Source organism: Odontomachus brunneus, unplaced genomic scaffold (genome assembly GCF_010583005.1).
Source record: "Odontomachus brunneus isolate Ranch 3 - 2012 unplaced genomic scaffold, Obru_v1 Obru_scaffold_072, whole genome shotgun sequence".
NCBI lineage: Eukaryota > Metazoa > Arthropoda > Insecta > Hymenoptera > Formicidae > Odontomachus > Odontomachus brunneus.
Genome location: NW_022639522.1, coordinates 1,257,841 through 1,278,098, shown reverse-complemented (window position 1 = coordinate 1,278,098; position 20,258 = coordinate 1,257,841). Strand labels below are relative to the sequence as shown.

Sequence of the window (20,258 nt, the reverse complement as noted above, 5' to 3'; positions counted from 1 at the left end):
ATATATATATATATATATATATATATATATATATATATATATATATATATATGTATGTATGTATGTATGTGTATATATATATATATATATATAAGTTAAATTTGAAGAAAATTTGAGTTTTTGTGTAAATTGAGTATGTTACGGTGATAAAAATATAACATATATATATAACATATTCACTTATACTAATATATATAAAATAATATATATAAAATAATATATATACTTTTAAAATAAAAAAATATACATTTTCTTGACATTTTCATGAAAAAGCAATTACATATTCTATTTAAATGAAATAATTCAAATTTAAGTAAATATATATTGACACCCCTCACTACACGAATAAATACTTTTTATATTTTAGATATTTTTTCTCACAGTGTAGTTGACTTACAAAAAATACAATACGCTGAATGGAGTTGACGACGAGCGGAGAAAAATATTTTCATTGCGTAGTAACATGGGACAAATCGATGCGCGACACAAACGCGATAGAGGAAGCGATACCGACGCGCTCGTTTCGCGACGATTTATTCGCGTTCCGCGTAACAAACGGTGCGAACGAACGAACGAACGTCCGCGCGTAGCTCGACGGATCCGCTTGATAACGCTAACGTTATAACCGACGCGCGAAATCACGTCCAGTTGGCCGATACACATCGTCGTACAGTTATGTTTCCTCGCATGCACGTATACCGTATGCGCGGCTCTAACGGCTCCTCGCAATGCGGCAATTATTAAATCGCGCCGCTCTCGCGAAATTACTCGCCGTCGCGATGCACCGCTTCCTCTCCCTCCCCCCCTCCCTCCCTCTCTCTCTCTTTCTCGCGGCAGGATTCTGTTACGCGCGTTGCACACCTGGCGTCAACCTTGATGTGTTCCGCCTCGCGTTACGCGCGGTGTAACGCACATGCATGAGATTGCGCGCGCAAAAATTACGGCTACTTACGAACGACGCGAACGCTCGTCATACAGCCGACTCGGTGAGTGTGTGCAATTTTTCGATACGTCGCGCTCGCATGTCCCCGAGGTGAACTAGGTAAAGGTGAGATAAAACTGAGATTTCTCTTCGTGTTTCCCTTCTCTCCCGTTCATGTGACTAGCAGCTTTGTTAACGAGACAAAAGAGAGCGTTACAGAGTAAATTCTATCGGATTACACAAATTGTACGAGATAAAACATGAGTTTTAGATTGTGTATGTATATTCGCATACATCAGGATTATAAATAACTAGCTGAAACTTACTAGGCCTTACCTGGATTATCACAAAGTGTCGAGGGGGTGAAATCAGGTGGGGTTTCGTGTAACCAGGTTTCATGTATATATTCTCCGTAGGGTTCTAAACGAACTAACTACGCAAAATTTAGTACAGATCGATCAAAGGGTTTAGGAGTATATCGGGAACAGGATCTATTTTATATATTTAGATAAACATATCGACTCGACACAAATACAAGTCTATTTTGCATACAATCTATTAACTTATATGCGCTGTTTTAATTACTCGTCACGATTCAATGAACACAGTTCTCAACTATTTTTATTAACTCTTTACTACCTATTGTGAATCTGAAGTCACAATTCAGTTTCATCGTTATTTATCTGCGATACAAATATTGTTCTTATCTTGACTCATGTGACATGAAAGTCACAATTTGGCTGTCTTTTTTTAGTATGTTGGCAGCAATAGTAACTGCTCAATATGATCTTAGAGTTATAAACACTTACTTTGGAAAAATAAAAAGTCAGAAAAGTAAAATTTCATTTTATATGTGTTGAGTACCTTAGTTTTAAACATCGTATGTACATGAAAAATTCTTTAAACATGAAAACTAATTTAGGCAGTAGAGAGTTTACTATGTGTATATATATAATCGTTAAAAAATTTTATATATACATCAACAGTCGTAAGATATTCGTATTCATATCGTCTATTGCAGAGTTTCCGCGTTGCGAGTGCATCGTCCGTTCCATTCGACTGTACAGAGGGTGAAGAAACCCGTTTCCTCACATGGCGTGATCGCGGCGTCTTCGAGAATAAAATCGTGGTTGAACGTATTTTGGGATCGTTCCAAAGACTCGACCTCGCTCTCTCTTTCTCTTTCCCTCTCCTCTCTTCCTCCTCCTCTCCCTCTTCCTCTCTCTCTTGTCGGTAATCTCCGTATGCACACACGCGCGTATTTCTGGTCGCGGCGGGGGTGCGATACTGCAACAACCGGTTCACGCTTTGTCGTGGGTGGTTTTTAGGCGCAGCTGCCTCTCGGCTATCCCTCTTTCTCTCTTCTTGGACATAAACGCGTTTTTGTGCGCCACTCTCTCCTCCGGGTCTTCCCGTCGTCGTCGTCGTCGTCGTCGTTGTTGACGACGATGCTCCCGAACTGTTCGTCCCACATCGCCTACTTCATTGCGAAATTCATTAAACGTAACAAAGGACATGTATCGCAGACGTTTCCACAGTTTGGGAAATCCACGAAATACTTGACGAGTCGCAGTTCCTCGACGTCTTTTCCGATCCTTTTTCTATAAAAATTTCTTCTGTTAAATTTATATCATAACTTTCTGTCATTTTGCGCGCGTATATTTTATAAATTTTAGACATTTATGAATTCTCACGTTTTATTTCTTCATTATGATGATTCTATTTTATTATGACGATTTTATTTCTTCATTATGATGTTTTATTTCTTCATTATGAGCCATCTCTTTAGACTAGTAATATTCTTCAGTTTATAGTAACGTTTCATTGAGAACAGAACTTATTCATCTAACTGCAAATTGCAGTCATTTTCGCTTCCTTGTTCTGTTAACACAAGAGTGACGGCACAAACGCGCATATAATTGTTTCACTGTGCTGTTATAGCCGCAAGTACCAAGCAGACTAATCTCAGTGTAAGCTCAATAATTTCTTCTTAATAATAAGCATCAGTAATTCTTTGGCTTTTTAAACATATTGTATGTTTGCTTTGAATTTCTCGCTCTCGTACACAGCGATGTTAATTAACATTAATAACTGTGTTAAGTAATATTAATATAATAACGTTAATATTTACACGTCATTGTCAATAACTGTTATTAGCATACTATTATCAATTATGTATATATATCGCGTTATTAATATTACGTTAACGTGTAAATATTAAACGGTATCCACCAAATTCTCATTTAGAATGCAGGTCGCGTGGTTCTTGGACATCCCGTACGCTAATCCCAGCCGAACAATAGCCCGATGATGCATAATCAGTCGGAGGGACGCGATTGAAAGAGAACGGGCGGCTTGGCCTGCATCGTACAACCTATTTCGCTAATAGCGCCTATATCGCGGTCTACTTAATCGTAGACCGCAATTCTCCGTCTTCAAAGTGCTCGACGAGAGCGTCGCGGTGCTCCACTCTCGTGGTCGTCGATGTCGTTCGATCGATCTGTGCCCTCCCTCGTCGTCGACGTCGTCGTCGGTCGGTCGGTCGGTTAGCAGCTCGTCAGTTGGTGCATCCGACCACGATGACACGCAGCACGCATCGACCTCTCGCTCTCGTTAGATGACTCAGCAGGGATGCTCTACAGAGTGTCCCAGAACCACCGAATGTCCCTTTAATCGCAGCTCCTTCGTGATCAGGCCAGGGACGATTTCTCCGCGGTGAAAACGTCGGCAGATCACAGTCGAATCGTGTCTACCCAATTTCCGTTTTTTTTTTTTTATATTGTCACTGTGTGACTCATAATCGTCGACTTGAAATCTTATCAAAGTGAAATTCATGCTTGGGATTAGAAGTGCAGGATATGCCTTTGTCGTCCACTTTCTCTCGTAACATTTTAACGCCCGCTGTCATGTATGCACGACATTTATTCCGCTGTCACTTTATCAAAAAATATTTATTAATAATGATATATAGGAAAAAAATTAGGTTGGATTAATCATCTCTTCAACCAAGTTAACAAGATTTCTGGTTGGCTTGAACAGAATTCTGGTAACATCAACCGGAATTTTCTGGTTCGTTTATATTTTACCAGAAATTAGTTAATCTAACCAAACTTCTTTCTGTACAGTTTACAAGATGTTCATCGAAACGGTATCCGTTATCTTTTTACCGATTACAATGATCGGACAGGGAAAAGATCTAGATGTAATTAGTCGGTTTTCAGAAGCAATGAGATGCAATAATAAAAATTTCGAAAACGTCATTTTTTCGTAAAGAAATCAAAGTTATTTCTACTCCTTTAAATGGAACCAACTACTGATAAAAGACATGATTCCGCTTGAAAAAGTGAAAATAATCTTGATGTCTTTATAAAAGAAGAACGTTTACGAAATTTGTTATATCTCGTTGCTGTTTCAAAACTGATCAGTTGTAACTTTTTCCTGTCCACACCCACAGCCATTGTAACTGATAAAGATATGTTACGGTAAATTTTTTCTCTGTATAATCGTTATATTGTATATGAAGGTAGATTTTTGAATTTACATGCAAGGACAATGTTTCTCTCTTTAGATGCATCACTGTTCTGGGAGGTTGGTCTCTTCACATAAGCGAGCTCCCGAAATCTATCAATGGCAGGCGAAAAATATTGCGCGAAAAATAAACGCCGTCGTCAAAGTATCTGAAATGATTTTGTCGGAATGTTCGTTATTTTCATCAGGCTTCAGTTAACGTGCAACCGCCGGTGAGCTTCGACATTTTCGTCGAAGAGATATCGATTTTGTACCGGTCAAAGTGCTCGTACCGCCGAGGGTGGGCGTCCTGCGGCTTTGGGATACCCTGTATACAGAAGCAGGGGCTATGCGCGAGCACACAAGAGTGCGTTTATTTACCTCCGTCGTGCGGTTGCGTGTCTGCGTCTCGTTCCCGTTTCGGGGTCAAAGATCGCTCTCCGTCCTTTCGGAGGGATGAATCACACGCGCGGAAGTAAGGAAATCGATAGGACCACGTCCGACGAAATGCATCGAGGCTCGCCCTTGGCAGGGGAAGCCGTGTGTAGACAGCTTAGCCATCTCTCCTAAGATGTTGAATATTGCGAACAAAGTATTTGTTCGCAATATTCGCGATATTTGTAAAAGTATTTGTGAAGCGAATCCTTGAAGCGAATCGAGAAGTGAAAAAAGAAGAAGAAAAAGTCAATTATATAATTAACGTTTCTTCTTTTTAATGTGACTAATATGTGATAATAGCAATAGTTTAGTCATTTTAATTATATGTAATAGAATTTCCCTCATATCTGAATTGAGACGTCGCCCGCCACTTGTAGAGAGGAAGTGAATGAGAAACTGAAGCGTGCTTCGTCATTTCAGTCTCAGGCACGTATTAATAATCGTCATCTGAAACTTGTTTTATATGAGATACTCAAATTTTTACTCAGAATTAGATCCGAAATTTTCAGTTAAATTACATGTGATATTTATATATCTACAATCGCGATTTAATTTGAAAATTCTCATCTAACTCTAAATTCAAATCTGAATACCTCACTAGAGACAAGTGATAACTATTGATACAGGCTTTGAAGAGCTTCTTTCTTACTTTTACTCACGCCATCTCTACAGATGATGGACAGGATACGGACTAATTAGGAACCATCACGTTTTTTCCTAACTCTGATCCCTCTCATTAGAGGAACTTTAATGCGCAGTATCATTATCATGTTACATCCGCAATTATTTCGCACGTTTAATATTATTGTCGGTGGCACACAATTTTTTTACAATCGTTGAAAACTGTTTTTAAACGGCGCTCGTAAAACGAAGATATAATATCATATCTCTCTTAACTGGCCGTAGGCGAAAACCATTGGAGAGTCTTCGTCGGTATCGATTCTTTGTTCCGAATTATTCAAACGAGACGGTTAAAGTCGGAATCTCGCGTCTTGACAGACTTCTTCGCTCGTAATATATCTTTTATTTAACGGCGCCGCCCGTTAAAATTGGGACGACCTCGTTAAATAAATCGTAGAATCTCTCTCTTGCACATCAGAGATCGCAAACGTGGGAAGCCAACGGATTAAAAAAGCTTCACTTCGAAACTTGCCAGCAAATTTTATAACTTGTTGCCTCTTTTAAAATACACGTCGGCGGCGTTAGTTTTAATGAAGCGTCTTCTCATTACTTATTTCTTGCTACCGTCGCAAGATCTCTACAGACAATTCGCCTATATTAACTTAAGCTTAACTTGGTACTTTTTGTCAAGATTATGACAGGATTGGGAAGTGACGCGTCAACAAAGACAACACTGATGAATATAATTGTCGCTCTTATCGTTTTTGCACACGCAGAACGTACGGAATGGACGGAATAAACGGCAGCGCGAATAGCAAAGAAAAGGTCTTCGAAACTCAGTAGGGAAGATAACGGATACATTGTAACGACTCGCTACTTCTTGAGTGACGGTAACGAGCTATTTTTCAGAATGAGTAACGATAACGGCAACGAGTTATCTTTCCTTTTGAATGAGTAACGAGTCACCTCCACGGAATATTTCTCCCACACTCTGGGTTGTAACCATTTTTTTTTTTTTTTATCTCTCGCCCCAGTTCACCACGTGGTGATTAAGACGCGACCACGCTACGCTGACTACCAACGGCAAAAAATCACAGCGCGGAACCTTTTTATCCGGACTCGGTATTTCCCAGAAACAACATTATCACTGACGGCCGTCTCTCATAAAAGGTCCATTCGTGAGTTTCGACACGGTCCAGGCCGCCCGCCGATGAACCGAACCGTTTAGAGCTCTCGATAATTGGTAACACGTGAGCCGACTGACATACGCGCTCCCCCAGGCCGTTCTTCCCTTTTTTTTCAAGATGACGGACGATATTCCCGAAAATGTGAAGCGCGACGTCGCCTTGATCTGTCACGAACAGACGACCCATTTCGGTGTCGCTCGCTCGTTCTTGGTTCCCGTTTATTTTGCCGGCGACTTTTTTCGTCTCTCTGTTTTTCGCGCTCTTTCTTTTTAACGACTTGGCGAGATCGGCGGATCGATGAAAGAAAGACCGTCTTAAGACCGTCCGGCTCCTTCGTCCAATTACTCTGATTGATCGACGCTTGCGCGAAGACGGATACGCGATCGAGACGTTGTTTCCGTCCACGGAGTGGTTCATCAAGTGTAATACTGTAAATTGGATATCCGCGGCGCGGTACGGCTTGAGTCACTTCTATAAGAAAAATGTAGAAGATTAATGCAAATTTAGCCGTTAATTTATGAAATGACCAGGTAACTCAAATCCGGGACACTTTATAAATCTGTAAAGCGAAGGAGGAAGTCACTGAAAATCATTTATATACACACATAAAATAATATATTTGATTCAGTAAATCAATTGTTTAAAATGGTACGTTGGTTATAAATAATTGAATATTATCAATAAAATATATCGAATGTGTACGAATTAACAATTAATTGACAATTAAGACAGATGAAACAATGGTTTATTTATAGACATATGAAATATAATTTAACAACAATAAAGTCTTATTGCGTACAATAAAAATAGAACTATAAATTTTATTGAGATTGTCTTTTGGCAAAAGGATTTTTAAGATCCTCTAAACCGGAATAAATCGGGATTTGGCAGAATCTGGGACAAATCGGCATCCCGGATAGCATTGGAAAAATCCGGGACATAGGATGGAAAACCGGGACATCTGGTCACCTTATAATTCATCGTCGCGTGGAGAGCCATTATTGATCGTACACAGAAAGAACGATTTGGTTGTCAAAATAAAATACAGAAATCAAATAAATACTTCTTTGGAATAGTCCAAACGGAAATTTTTTGATTGATCGAACCAAATTTTATTTGACGCAACAAAAATATTTATTTGCGACTTAGTTCCAAAGAAATATTTTTCTTGTGATAAAAAATGTATTTGGACTATTCCAAAGAAACATTCATTTGATTCAACAAATCGTTCTCTCTGTACAGTCACATCTATTTCGAATATAAAATGCACGTAGAGAATATGCCGGATAAAATAGAATTACGGCTATTTGAACTCAGTGGCGTAGAGTTAAACGTACATTAATCGCATATCAGTTTCCACTTTGGCGATCAAAATTGACTCAATCTAGTCTTAATTCGGTCGTGACGTGACTTTTTTCCTCTCGACATTGAAACAAATCTCTTCGCGATAGGCCGACGTGTATGTCGAGTTCATTTGGGCGTGCTGACACACTCGAAAGAACACTGTGCGCAGATTTAGCGCCAAAACCGGCCCTATACAGTACATAAAGTGTCTCGGTCGCTGAAATTCAGCTGAAAGCGAGCTGTAAATTCCGTCCGACAATATGGTGATGTGCGCTCTGAAAATTTCATTGGCGTGCCGCTTCCACGTAATGCATATGCTTTCGTGTCAATTTGTGTGCACGATGGCCTTTGCTATGCACCAGTGCGCACTGGTGCATCCGAATCGAGTTCGCTGTTAGATTACCGTTCCGCCGGGCCCTTCGATCGACAATAAGGTCGATAATGACGGCTATTTTCAATGAGACGGTTGCGAGAGACCGATGAATTGTCCTTCTTTTTTCATTCCTGATTGAAATCGAAAAGAGTTTCGTGAGCGACGATCTTTCCACCTACTTCGATCTCCCATTAGTTTGATCGAGAAACCTACTTAAACTACCCGGCTTTGCTCGGGTCATCACAAAGCGTCAAAAAGATAAAATTAGGGAGAGGAAATGAGATCCTTTATAACCCCTTAATTCAATATTCTTGACTGAAATACTGAATTTACTAGATTTTAGAATGTGTTTTGAATAAATTTGATGCTTATGTTTGAAAAAAACGTGTGATAAAGTTGCGGATATATAAATTTATGAAATACTCGAAGCAAGTAACATTTACTTGAATGTAATAAATATTTTTCTGCGTGTGCTTGTGACCACAAAACGTGGTATTTAAATCATGATCCATTCGGCGCTGCAAACACTTCGAAGCGCCGTACAGACCAATCTTTCTTTAGACTCTCCAAAGCGTCTGCGGCCTCACAAAAAAAATCAGACGCTAAAAAAGAGAGAAAGAGAGATAAGACGGTAAACGCGAAATGTCCGAAATAAATCTTATCCCTAAAGAAGTGAAATACCGTAGACACCATGACACTCATAATCGCGGTTCAATGAAACGTTCGTAAGTCGTGGTGTCGCCGTTTCGGAACAACGCGAGTACAAGGGTGACTGTGAGAGAGGAATCGCGAGCCCTCTCCTTCGTGCTTCATCGAGAGCGGATTACGCGCCTACGTGTGCGATGTGTATTCGCGCGGTCGTTGGCGCGTCGCCGTTTATTATCAAAGTCGAAGGAAGTTTCGGGACGGAAACGAGATACGGCCGCGACAATAAATCACGTTGCGCGGCACGTAAGCGCTCGCGGATCATCTCTCCCCGTCTCGACGAAGTCTGCGAACGATAGATCGTTTCGCGTCGCGTACCGTCTATTTTTAGCATCGTCTCGCCGAAGAGCCGAGACGTCCTCCTCTTTCCTCCTGCTGCCCCCTCCTCCTTCTCGTCATTGTCTCGCGGATAACATTAACGGAATACGGATTATATGGCGAAGCACAAGAGAGAGAGAGAGAGAGTCGGAAGTCCGCGCGCGCGATCGTGTCAAAGTCCTCCGCCGCGACGCGCCCGTCATCCCCGAGACATTATTATTCCGTGCAGCATCCGCCTCTCTCCGCCATTGTCTACCGTCGATACGGGAATAAAACGACTTGGACGAGGAAGATTATCGCGGCACTGGGGACCGAGTAACGAGACACCCGATCGAAATCTGCATCGCATCATGGGCCGATACAATCGTACATCGAAGTTAATAGTGTTTGTCCGATCAAGTTCGCCTCGGGAATTGATCTCACCGGCGTCGCGTCGTGAATAGACGAAGGAACTTCTACGGGGAATATTGTACGGGATCTTCTCTTCTCTTTTCCCGCAGGAGCGCCCGCAAGACTTTCCACCGATTAAATTTTACGGTCCAAATAAATTGGATGCTCGCGGAATTTATTAGTCGGAGATTGAAAAGGAGTCATATTCCGTCTCCGCGCACCTCCCTTCCCCTTCACCTCGTTAAGAAAGAATTCATAAATAATTTATAATAAATGAGATTTATTAATAACTAATTGAGCACGCGTTTCAACGAACGCGGCCAAAGCTAATTGTAATACCATAGTAAAATAAAATAAAAATATTCAAAGTTATACAACAATACAAGAAGTTATGTTGGCTTTAAATTTAAATAAAATTGAAACACTAAAAAGAACAAAAGAACCACAAAATGCAGATATTGTGCGCTATAATTTAAGAGCTCTTTTATCCTTTTTGTGGACAATTTTAGTGTTTCAATTTTATAAAGGAATATATTGTAGAGAGAGAATACAGTTGATTGTGAGAAATGATTTCTTTGATCTCGATGAAAACGTTCTCGCTCAAAATGAATTTTCATTCGTTTTGAGTGAGAGATTTAGAATGTACAGATGATCAGCCACACACGAAATCGCGTTTCGTCTTGAGATTGTCGCGCGTGTTGCAGGTTGATGAACTTTGATCTTATGTGGTGTGACGAAGAGCGATCCGTTACCACCTCGAAGGCGCCCAATTTCCGGGCAAGACCCGTAACAAGTCTGTTCAGGGTCTTCGCGTGAACCTTGAAACCCGACACGCTCGTCACGAACGAAGCGACCGAGTCCTGACGGGGTTTCTCTTTTTTCTGTTTGCAGACATACGGCTACAGCTGAACGAGCAGCTGAGATGCCTCGACGTGAGGATGGAGGCGCAAGTCGCCCTCGTGGCCGAGCTCCAGGACTTCTTCCGCAAAAGGGCGGAACTGGAGCTGGACTACAGCAAGTCCCTCGACAAGATGGCCCGCAGTATACAGCTGAGGCATAAGGAGCAGAAACAAAAGTACGACGCTACGTTTATTAATAGTTCTATCCCTTTCAGAGCCTGTCGGCTTAATGTACTGCAAAGCAGAACTTTCTTTACCATTGAGATACACAATATCTGTCAGCTTTTCTTTGAAGCTCGTAAAGAAAGCTCTCCTTCGCTACAACGTATACAATCGCTTTAATATAACAAGACGTTGTGTACATCACTTTTCATATCACGGTATATCGATATCACAATACAATTAATGAATTTCCGTCAATCCGACTATGGTCATTATTAGACAATCAGAAAAATTCGTGCAATCTTGATAGATATGTACTTGCAAAAATGATTTTGTTATTTTATAATAATATACAGAATATTTCTGAATCCCTTGACGAACTTCTCGAGTCGATTCTTCATGTCGTAAAAATGACGTGTAAGTTTAAATTCAAAAACAAATGAAACACATGTTATTATTCAAAGGTTCGTTTCAACAATAGAATTGACGAAGTCTTATTAATTTACAACAAATATTCAAAATTTTTGATTTTTTAGATTTTTAATTAGAACTAATTAGCCATTATAATTTAATTAGGACTAATTAGCTGTTCTGATCGTGAGAGTATCTCTAATTTCATTAAATTTCTCTTGATATCGCGAGACTGTACAAATATTTTTTCATTAAGTGAAAGTACCAATGCCTGAACACTGATAATCTAACTCTGGGCATTCTCATTGTTTTAGTTTTTGAATACGAATATTGAAACTTTTCACGTAAAATGTGTGTGTGTATGTGTGTGTGTGTTCAATACATATATATGTTTGTGAATGTATTTATGTATATATATATTGAAAGTTTATATATTTGTATTTAAAGACTAGAACAATGTAAGAATACTTATAGTTAGGTATCAATGTTGTTATTGTCCAGCGCCATAAAGTATTTTTATCTTTTATATATATACATATATATGTATATATATACACATATACATATACATATATATGACGTTTTTGCGAGCTTTCTATCGCATACATCGCGACGATCCGTATTTTTCCCGCAGCGGGCGCGATTGACATTTTCCGCGCTCCACTTTTACGACGGCGGAAAAGCGTTTCGCATTTTTCCCCGCGTCCTACACGCGCGTGCATTCGCCCGCGCCGTCGTCGTCGTCGCTGCCGTAGTCGTTGCCGTTGCTGCATTTGCGACATGCCCCAGTTCCTTCTCTCATTCAACCCTGAACGCGTGGTGCCCCTTTTGTGCGCCGTATTCAGCGTCCACAAAAGGGACGCTGCCTCTCTCTCTCGCCGCGCTGTACACACGGGTAAACGTAATCCAGCATACGATGCCGCACGCGCTCGTTCCCTCTTTTTCTCTCTTTCGCCCTCTCTTTCCCTTTTCTCTCTCTTTCTCTCTTTTCCTCTCTTCCTCGTTTCCCTCATTTCGCTTCGGGAGACATCGCGAATCGATAGCTATCTCCTTTGCTTAGCGCATCCGGGGTTACATCGCGCCGGCCACGGTACATTCGTTCACCCTTTTTGCTGCGGGTGGCGTGTCTTGGCGCGAAAAATAATCACCGTAAACTGGGTCTTACGGTCGATAACTGGACGAGTTTAGACGGCCCGTTTGCGACATGAAAATCATTATTTTTAGACACTCGTAATGTCGAAATAATTTTAGACACTTTGGTACTGAGAGAGAACACGCGGAGGTGCTATCTATAACATTCAAATAACTGTAGGCGTGCAGTTTTACGTGGTGTCTCAAAACAGTTTTAGATTTATAATTTTTTTATCGAGCTTTTAAACATATCTCATGCGTGTAGATGTTACTACTTTATATTACGTACAACTTGCTCCCATAAGCTGTTATGTATAGTCAATGGCAGAAGGATTGCGACACTTTTTCTTCAATGAATTTCGCAAAGTGTCCGTACCCAATATACACGGAGAAAATATAATAAAAATTACAACAAAATTTTTGCAATCTTTAATTATACAGAATTATGAGACCGGAATTACTATTTATTTGTTTAAAAGTGTTATGTACATTTGATTTTTCCCAAAAAAATTATAGTAATTGCTTGGATGTTTTTTTTCTGTATTGTGTACAAGATAAATCGTCAAATTTCTACTATTTCTATTTATAATTTGTACTATAATTTCGGAGACCCAGCTTTCCAAAGAACATTGTAAAAAAATATATAATTTTAACGTAATTTTTGTAATAATATTTTTTCCATGTAGAGCAGAATTTATATTTTTAGTAATTCTCAGAGAATAAATTTTCCTCAAAAGAGTCAAACGAGCCAATAAAAGTCAACGTAAGATATTAGTTATGTACGATTTATAGAGAACAAATTATTATCATTATAGTCTTATTAAACATTGAAAAACGCTCCTTAAGGGAGATAGAGACAAAGAGAGAGCCGCTCAAACAAATGAATTTTCCTATTGGATGCTGGAAGTTTATCAAGATCAAAGTGTAGTAACCTTTCTCCCACTAACTGTAGAATTCGCGTTTGTACAAAATATACTTTTCCCATAATACTTGACCTCAAAGACAGGCAGGGAACACGGAACGAAACCGCCGTTATCGTTACGACGCGCCTCCGTAATACATTACGCTACCGATACACGCTTGTATCCGCGCTCATCTCCCCGCGTATTTCGCGTATGCATGAACGTGCAAGTGGAGCGATCGCGGTTACGTGCTCAAACAACCCCGGCGTACAGTACGACGATGACAACGATGACAACGATGACGACGACAGTAGCGATCGCCGCAGAACGACGCTCTATCGGCGCTCTTTCTCTATCTCTTTCCTCTCCCTCCCTCTCTCTCTCTCTCTCTTTTTCTTGACGACGACAACGACGACGGCGATTTAATTGCTGGTGTAATTATACCGATATACGCGCACGACGGAACATCCGCTGTTCCGCCGGGATATCGCCCCTCATCGATCGCCTTTTCCAGGCGGGAACAATGGCCCCTGTTCTCCAGCTACGCCTGTTGGCAGCAGCTCGTCAACGAGACCAAATCTCTCAGCCGGGATCATGCCGCTCTGTCCGAAGTCTACAGCACCCATCTCGTGGGTCGCCTCAATCAGGTGATGGAGGACGTGCAGCGAATTTACAAGCGTGTGAGTGTCATACGTGCGGTGCCGATGTATACCGCCGCCACCCGCTATCACCATCACTACCATCACCGTCCCAGTCGTTGCAGTTGGTGGTCGCGCTGCAGTTGTCGGCTCGCGATATCGCCTCGCCGATCGGCGGCTGTGCCGCGCCGTGAGAAGTTCGACTGTTCCATTGTCTCGCCGAATTAATTGCCGCGAATGTCTCAATTCCGTCTCCGGCGCCGCTCGACGCGACGTTTCGCCGCGGCGCCGCGATGTCGATGTGTATTCCCAAGTGGGAACGAGCCGGCTTCTCCAGAGACGGCTGCGAACGCCGACTGTGTGTCAATCACACCGCTGTGAAATTCGCGACTTGCCTTTTTTATCTCGTCGTTCATGCGTGGTACGCTTTTTCTCGCGTCTTCCGTGGACTAACAATTAAATTTCTCTAAATCTTATGTTGCTTTCTTATTCGATTTTATTTTCAATTTTTTGCAACTTTGTTATTTTCTTGTCTTTAATATGAAATGGCTTTAAAAAGTAAAGGAAGATGTCGAATAAAATTAGAGGTTCTCAAAAATTCGTGGGATCTTTAACCATATTTTTTTATGAATAACAACGAAACAGTTTATATATGTCACCTTCAGTCAAATCATTGTTCTTGATGTTTAAAATGTCTCCTATTTTTTGAGACAATGAAATGATGGACGATCCGACAAATTTTTGCAAACCTTTCCAATACATCAATAATAATATAATTTATCACATGTTACTTGTCATTCATTGTATCAATTTTTTTTTACACTGAGAGGGAAAATTATTGAGCTCGCTACACGGAAAAAATGTTGTAGTAAAAGTTACAACAAAATTGCATTGTAATCTTGAACTGTACAGGATTATGACCGAAATTATTATATATTTGTTCGAAAATATTATGTACATGTTTGATTTTTTACTGCGAATTATTGTGATTACTTGAATCTTTTTTTATATCATACATTCGGAAGATCGTCAAATTTGCTATTTTTGTAGTAATTCATACTACAATTCCAATGTCCAATTTTACAGAAACATCGTAAACAAAAATGTAATTTTAATGTAACTTTTCTCATGATATTTCCTCTGTGTATAAAAAATGGAACTTTGATTGTAATTATTTCATTTAACTCTTCGTATACACATTTATTTTTTCAATCTTCGCATACGCACTGAGTGGTTGCCATGAAAATTGCCCATGGCAATTTTCAAACAGCTATATGTTTTAAAATATTTATGCTAAAATTCTGAAAAAATTCATAGATTAACTTTAATGTTTATAGAAAGTATTTACATACTTTTGGTATTAAAATTTAAGAAATTTCATATTAAAAAAAATTATTATATTTCGCGATTTAAAAAAAAAGTTTTTGTAAAAAAAAGTTGTAACTTTTGTAATTTTGATTATTTTTAAGTAAAAATTTAGCATTTTATTGTTGAAATGTTTATCTTTAAGGAAAAAATTGTCTCGTAAGTCATCTCTGGAAAAAGTATATTTACAATTTTATATATATATATATATATATATATATATATATATATATATATATATATATATATATACGTACATGTATATACATAAATATATATGTATATTTACATTTGGTAAATTTGATGATAGTTGAGCATACTAATGCAAAAATTGAAGATGTATGATAGCGTTGAATTTTAGTTATGGGTAACCACCCAATATATATACAAAGGGTTAACAATTACAGTCACAAGTACTTAAACATTTCCCTCCGTGTACGATGAGAATTGAATTCGCGTACGAAGACCACCAGTACATCCACCATTTGTCAAACTCGTTTCAGTGTCGCGAGATTGGTTACGAGACGCACGAGGAGATACTCCGGGTGCTGCACGAGCTCCACACGACGATGAAGACCTATCAGGCTTACCAGGCAGAGTCCAGACAGGCGGAGACGAAGCTCCGCGTTGCCGAGCAGCAGCGCAGCAAGCTGGAGGTCGCGAACGCGCCGCCGGAGAAGCTCGCGCGGAGCAAGAAGTACAAGCTCATCGAAAAGGAAGTTAACAAGGTTAGCGGCAAAATTATCGAAGGTCGAGATCTCGCGAGCGCCTCCACGAGGCGCACGTTGAAGAGAGTATCCGTTTCGCGCCGACGTCTGAAGTAGCTCGATAGCGTTTGACCTTCGCGAGAGCCCGTGTAAAGTTTCTTCCTCCCGGCTGCCTCGAGTAATCAGCATGCCAGAGTTGCGCCGATAAGACAGGTAGTCTGGGTTCGCGTGCCGTGAAAAAGAAGAAAGGAAAATTCGCATCAGAATCTTGTCCCGGATTTCATACGTCTCTTTTTCAATCGCGTGTGCAAATGAAGTATCCGCTAATAGAATCGAATCTTTCACCTCCGTGAAATATATCCGTGGAATTAATTTTGAGATTACAATTCTGCCAGGGTAAAGTCCACTTAAGATTTTAAATGAGAAATAAGATATTACTATTTATTTAAAAATATGGAAAGCTTTCAGCGCCCGCGACCGGAGAAGAGTCGTTTCGCTGGTTCGATGTTTCCGTCGAAGGCTGTTCCTTACAACGACTTATTTATTCTAGTAACGCGACCTGACACATTTTCCATATTTATCGTATACTTACGAAGACGAATCGAAACTCTTTATTGTTCTACGAATCCTCGATATTTATGAAATTATTCTCTCACGCGCGAGAAGTTATCTCAATTCCTAAGAAATAAACCGAATATTTTTTTGTAAAATGTTTCTCCATTTAGAGAAGTTTTAAGACTCAAAATCTCCATTTTCTCCAAAGGACCCCGCACAAAAACCTATGGAAAATGGTTTTCGGTCAAATTGGCTGAAATTTCACTATGTTATAGTTTTCGCCATGCTGATAAAAAGTTATCATTGCACCAAGTCCCAAAAGTCAATATTTCCCAAGATATAAAGGGTCAAAGTAGTGAAATATAGTCATCCGCAGTAGTAAGACGTGTTATAAGTATAAGTGATACATTGATATTTATTCACGAAATAAAAATCGATTTTTACATATATATATGTAATAAATATTTAATTCCGCAATATATATGTATACGTATATACAGGGTGGGGCAAAAGTATCGGACCGGTGAAATATCTCGAAAAATATAAGTTTTACAAAAAACTGTTTCAGATCTTAAAAATATTGCGGAACTAAATATTTATTACATATATATATGTAAAAATCTATTTTTATTTATTTCGTGATTAAATATCAATGTATCACTTATATTTATAACATACGTGTTACTACAGATGACCATATTTCACTACTTTGACCCTTTATATCTTGGGAAATATTGACTTTTGGGACTTGGTGCAACGATAACTTTTTATCAGTATGGCGAAAACTATAACATAGTGAAATTTTAGCCAATTTGACCGAAAACTATTTTCCATAGGTTTTGTGCGGGTCCTTTCTTGGAGTATAATTTCGAGCAAAACGAGTGAAAATCTTCTCGTGAACAATATCGAAAATATTGCCGCACGAAAACAGTGAAGTAAACGTTTAATTCGAACTCTTAAATTCTTATCCATGTGTGTCGCTATCGTTCGCCTGGCTTTCCTTCGGGACGACCTTGACCATGGATAAATCTGTCGTATCGCGTTTCACAAAATGCATACTAAGAAAAAAAGCAGTTTGACCGACAAAATTGGCGGCCATCGACCTCTAAAGAAATATTGAACAAATACGCTTTCACCTATTGAACAAATTGCTGCGCTTTAGCGCAGCAATGAGTGAGTCACTGACTAAAACGCAACCACATTGAATCAATTGATATATAAAACTCATCACAGCACATAATTCGTTCAATCGACTAAACTCTTGCCTAAATGAATTTCTTCCGAATATATGATATTAAAAAATTCAAGTAATCACAAAAATTTGCACAATAAAAGATCAAACATATATAACATTTTTAAAGAAATATATAGCAATTCCGATTATAAGTACGACCCTGTATGGTCCAAGATTACAACGCAATTTTGTTGTAACTTTATTGCAACATTTTCTCCGTGTAGCGAGCTCAATCGACTAAACTTTTGCTTGAACGAATTTCGCTCGTTCGAGCAGAGCCTCATTAAATCAACCACTTTTTTTCCTCGGTGCACGATTACGACAGAAAGCGCGGACGGCTTCGACGAGAAGTTCGCGCTGACGTGCATTTCCTTCGACAACGACACAACACCTTCTTCGATAACCGAGTCTTGTAGACACGTGTTCGCCGTGTTTATATCGCGTGTTTACCGTAACGAATGGAGAATCCCTCGGGCATATGCGCGCAAATTGACACCGGCCGTTTTCGGGACGACCCTGGCCGTGGATAAATCCGGCGTATTGCGTTCGCTCGCGTGGAGAACGTCCTTCGGACTTTGGCAACGGTCTGTGACGACTCGTTATGAGCGAACGGCGCGGTGGAAATTACTCGCCGACGGTCATCGCATCCGCGCGATGTCGGCGATGACTTTCCCTCTCTCAGCATCAGGCAGATCTGCTCAGGCAGATGTTGGCACCTGGCGCGCGCGCACCAAACGGACCGCGGGCTCTTAACGGTTGGCTGGTCGTTCGGTTGCTGGTCGTCGCTCCTGGCGACAGATCGCCGGTGATTTTACGCTGGCGGATAAGATTTATCGCCCACGATCAGAGGGCTCTTCACGACGACGAACACATTGACGGCGCGGATTCGACGTGCTTCTTTTTCACATTTGCACGTCCACCAGCTGTTCGCGAAGTCAAAGTGGCGCGAGTCGAGCTTCGACTTGCCCGAGGGGCAAGTGTTTTTGGTACGTTTCCACTCCGTCGCGCGATGACTCGTACAATAGGTGTCGGGAAGTTGTTGGTGTACTTCTTAATTGGAGACCAATTGTCGTGTCTCCGTAACTTCAGTCGAAGCACGTCTCGGAAAATTGCCATTTGTGCAACTCACGAATTGGGTATTTTTAATTGGAAGGCAATTGAACAATCGTATCAGTATCTTGTAATCGGTAAAATTTACATAGAAGAAAAAGAATAGTTGTATCAGCCAAAAAAATAGTAATATCTGGCGTAGTTTTTCTTTCTGGCTTCGTAAGAATCAATTCTTGGTTACGCTGACCAATTCGTTGTCTCAAAAATGTAAATGATTGCGGCAGAAAATTTTTATGAAGACAGAGCGCGCCAATAAAAATTGGTCATAGCAGCAATTCTTTTTGTTCAATGTAGGATCGATTCTAAGGGTTTATTTGATTGCTCGATGACTTTACATTCCATAATGTTGCTTCAATTCCTTCGAGGGGAACTTCGTCCAAAAAGTAGGACGACAGTCGATTCGTACGAAGTCGAATGACTTTACATTTATTCGAAGTGAATTACTTTCCGAGAGATTGCCTCATTTTGATTTCGTCAGGCGAAGTTGAATTTTCATTCAAATTCGATCATTTTCGTTTAGTTTGAATATTGATTCGAAAACACTCGGGCAAATTCGCTCGAAACGATTGAAACCTTCACGCATGAAGTTCGAGTGAAACATTTACTCTACTGATCTTGAACGGCAATATTGTCAATATTGCCTCGACTGAATCTTCACTCGTTTTGATTAAGATTTTGCTCCAGGAAATTCATAGAGAATATCGAGATTTCGTGTCTTGAAATTTTGAAATGGGGAAAACATTTTGCAAAGGAATTTGGTTTAATTCTTAGGAACTGAAAGAACTTCTCGCGCGAGATAATAGTTTCGTAAACATCGAGGATTCGTAGAGCAACGATAAATTCGATAAATTAATACTGAAGTTTCCCGTATTTGAGTTTTCTCAATATCGGGAAATTGGGCGTTCTTTGTTCGTCGTGTCCCTTCAAGAGCGGCCGGGCACTTCGCGTGGGGCCGACTAGGAGCTTGCGTGTCTGGCCTTCGTCGATGCGATTGAAAGGAAATTGAAAGTACAGCTGGAACGGATAGTGCCGTCCGTGCCGCGTCTTAATAATTTCGTTGCGAAGAGTGCAACGGAAACACGTTCATTACTCGGCTCGGCCGCCGCCGCTAATTTCCTCTGTCACAATTTAACAATAAGGATATCATTAAAATCAACCGTCAGATCCGTCTTCGCGGAACTCATTCACGACGCGAATGTCGTCGCTGATTACAAACGAGTGTTGCAAAACGAAACTGGAACTAATCAGTCTTCTGAGCGAACTACTCTCGTAATAAAGATTAACGAGCTCTCTCTCTCTCTCTCTCTCTCTCTCTCTCTCTCTCTCTCTCTCTCTCTCT

General features: G+C 40.2%; 1 protein-coding gene across 4 annotated transcripts in view; it reads left to right on the top strand.

The window, feature by feature from the left end:
- Nucleotides 1-20,258, top strand: part of LOC116847000 (SLIT-ROBO Rho GTPase-activating protein 1-like) — a 101,823-nt gene that overhangs the window by 64,647 nt on the left and 16,918 nt on the right. For all 4 annotated transcript variants that reach the window (XM_032821534.1, XM_032821535.1, XM_032821537.1 and 1 more), the window contains 3 exons: nucleotides 10,697-10,880; nucleotides 13,825-13,990; nucleotides 15,817-16,041. In XM_032821534.1, the coding sequence (XP_032677425.1) occupies nucleotides 10,697-10,880; nucleotides 13,825-13,990; nucleotides 15,817-16,041 (575 nt within the window). The remainder of the gene's footprint in view (nucleotides 1-10,696; nucleotides 10,881-13,824; nucleotides 13,991-15,816; nucleotides 16,042-20,258) is intronic.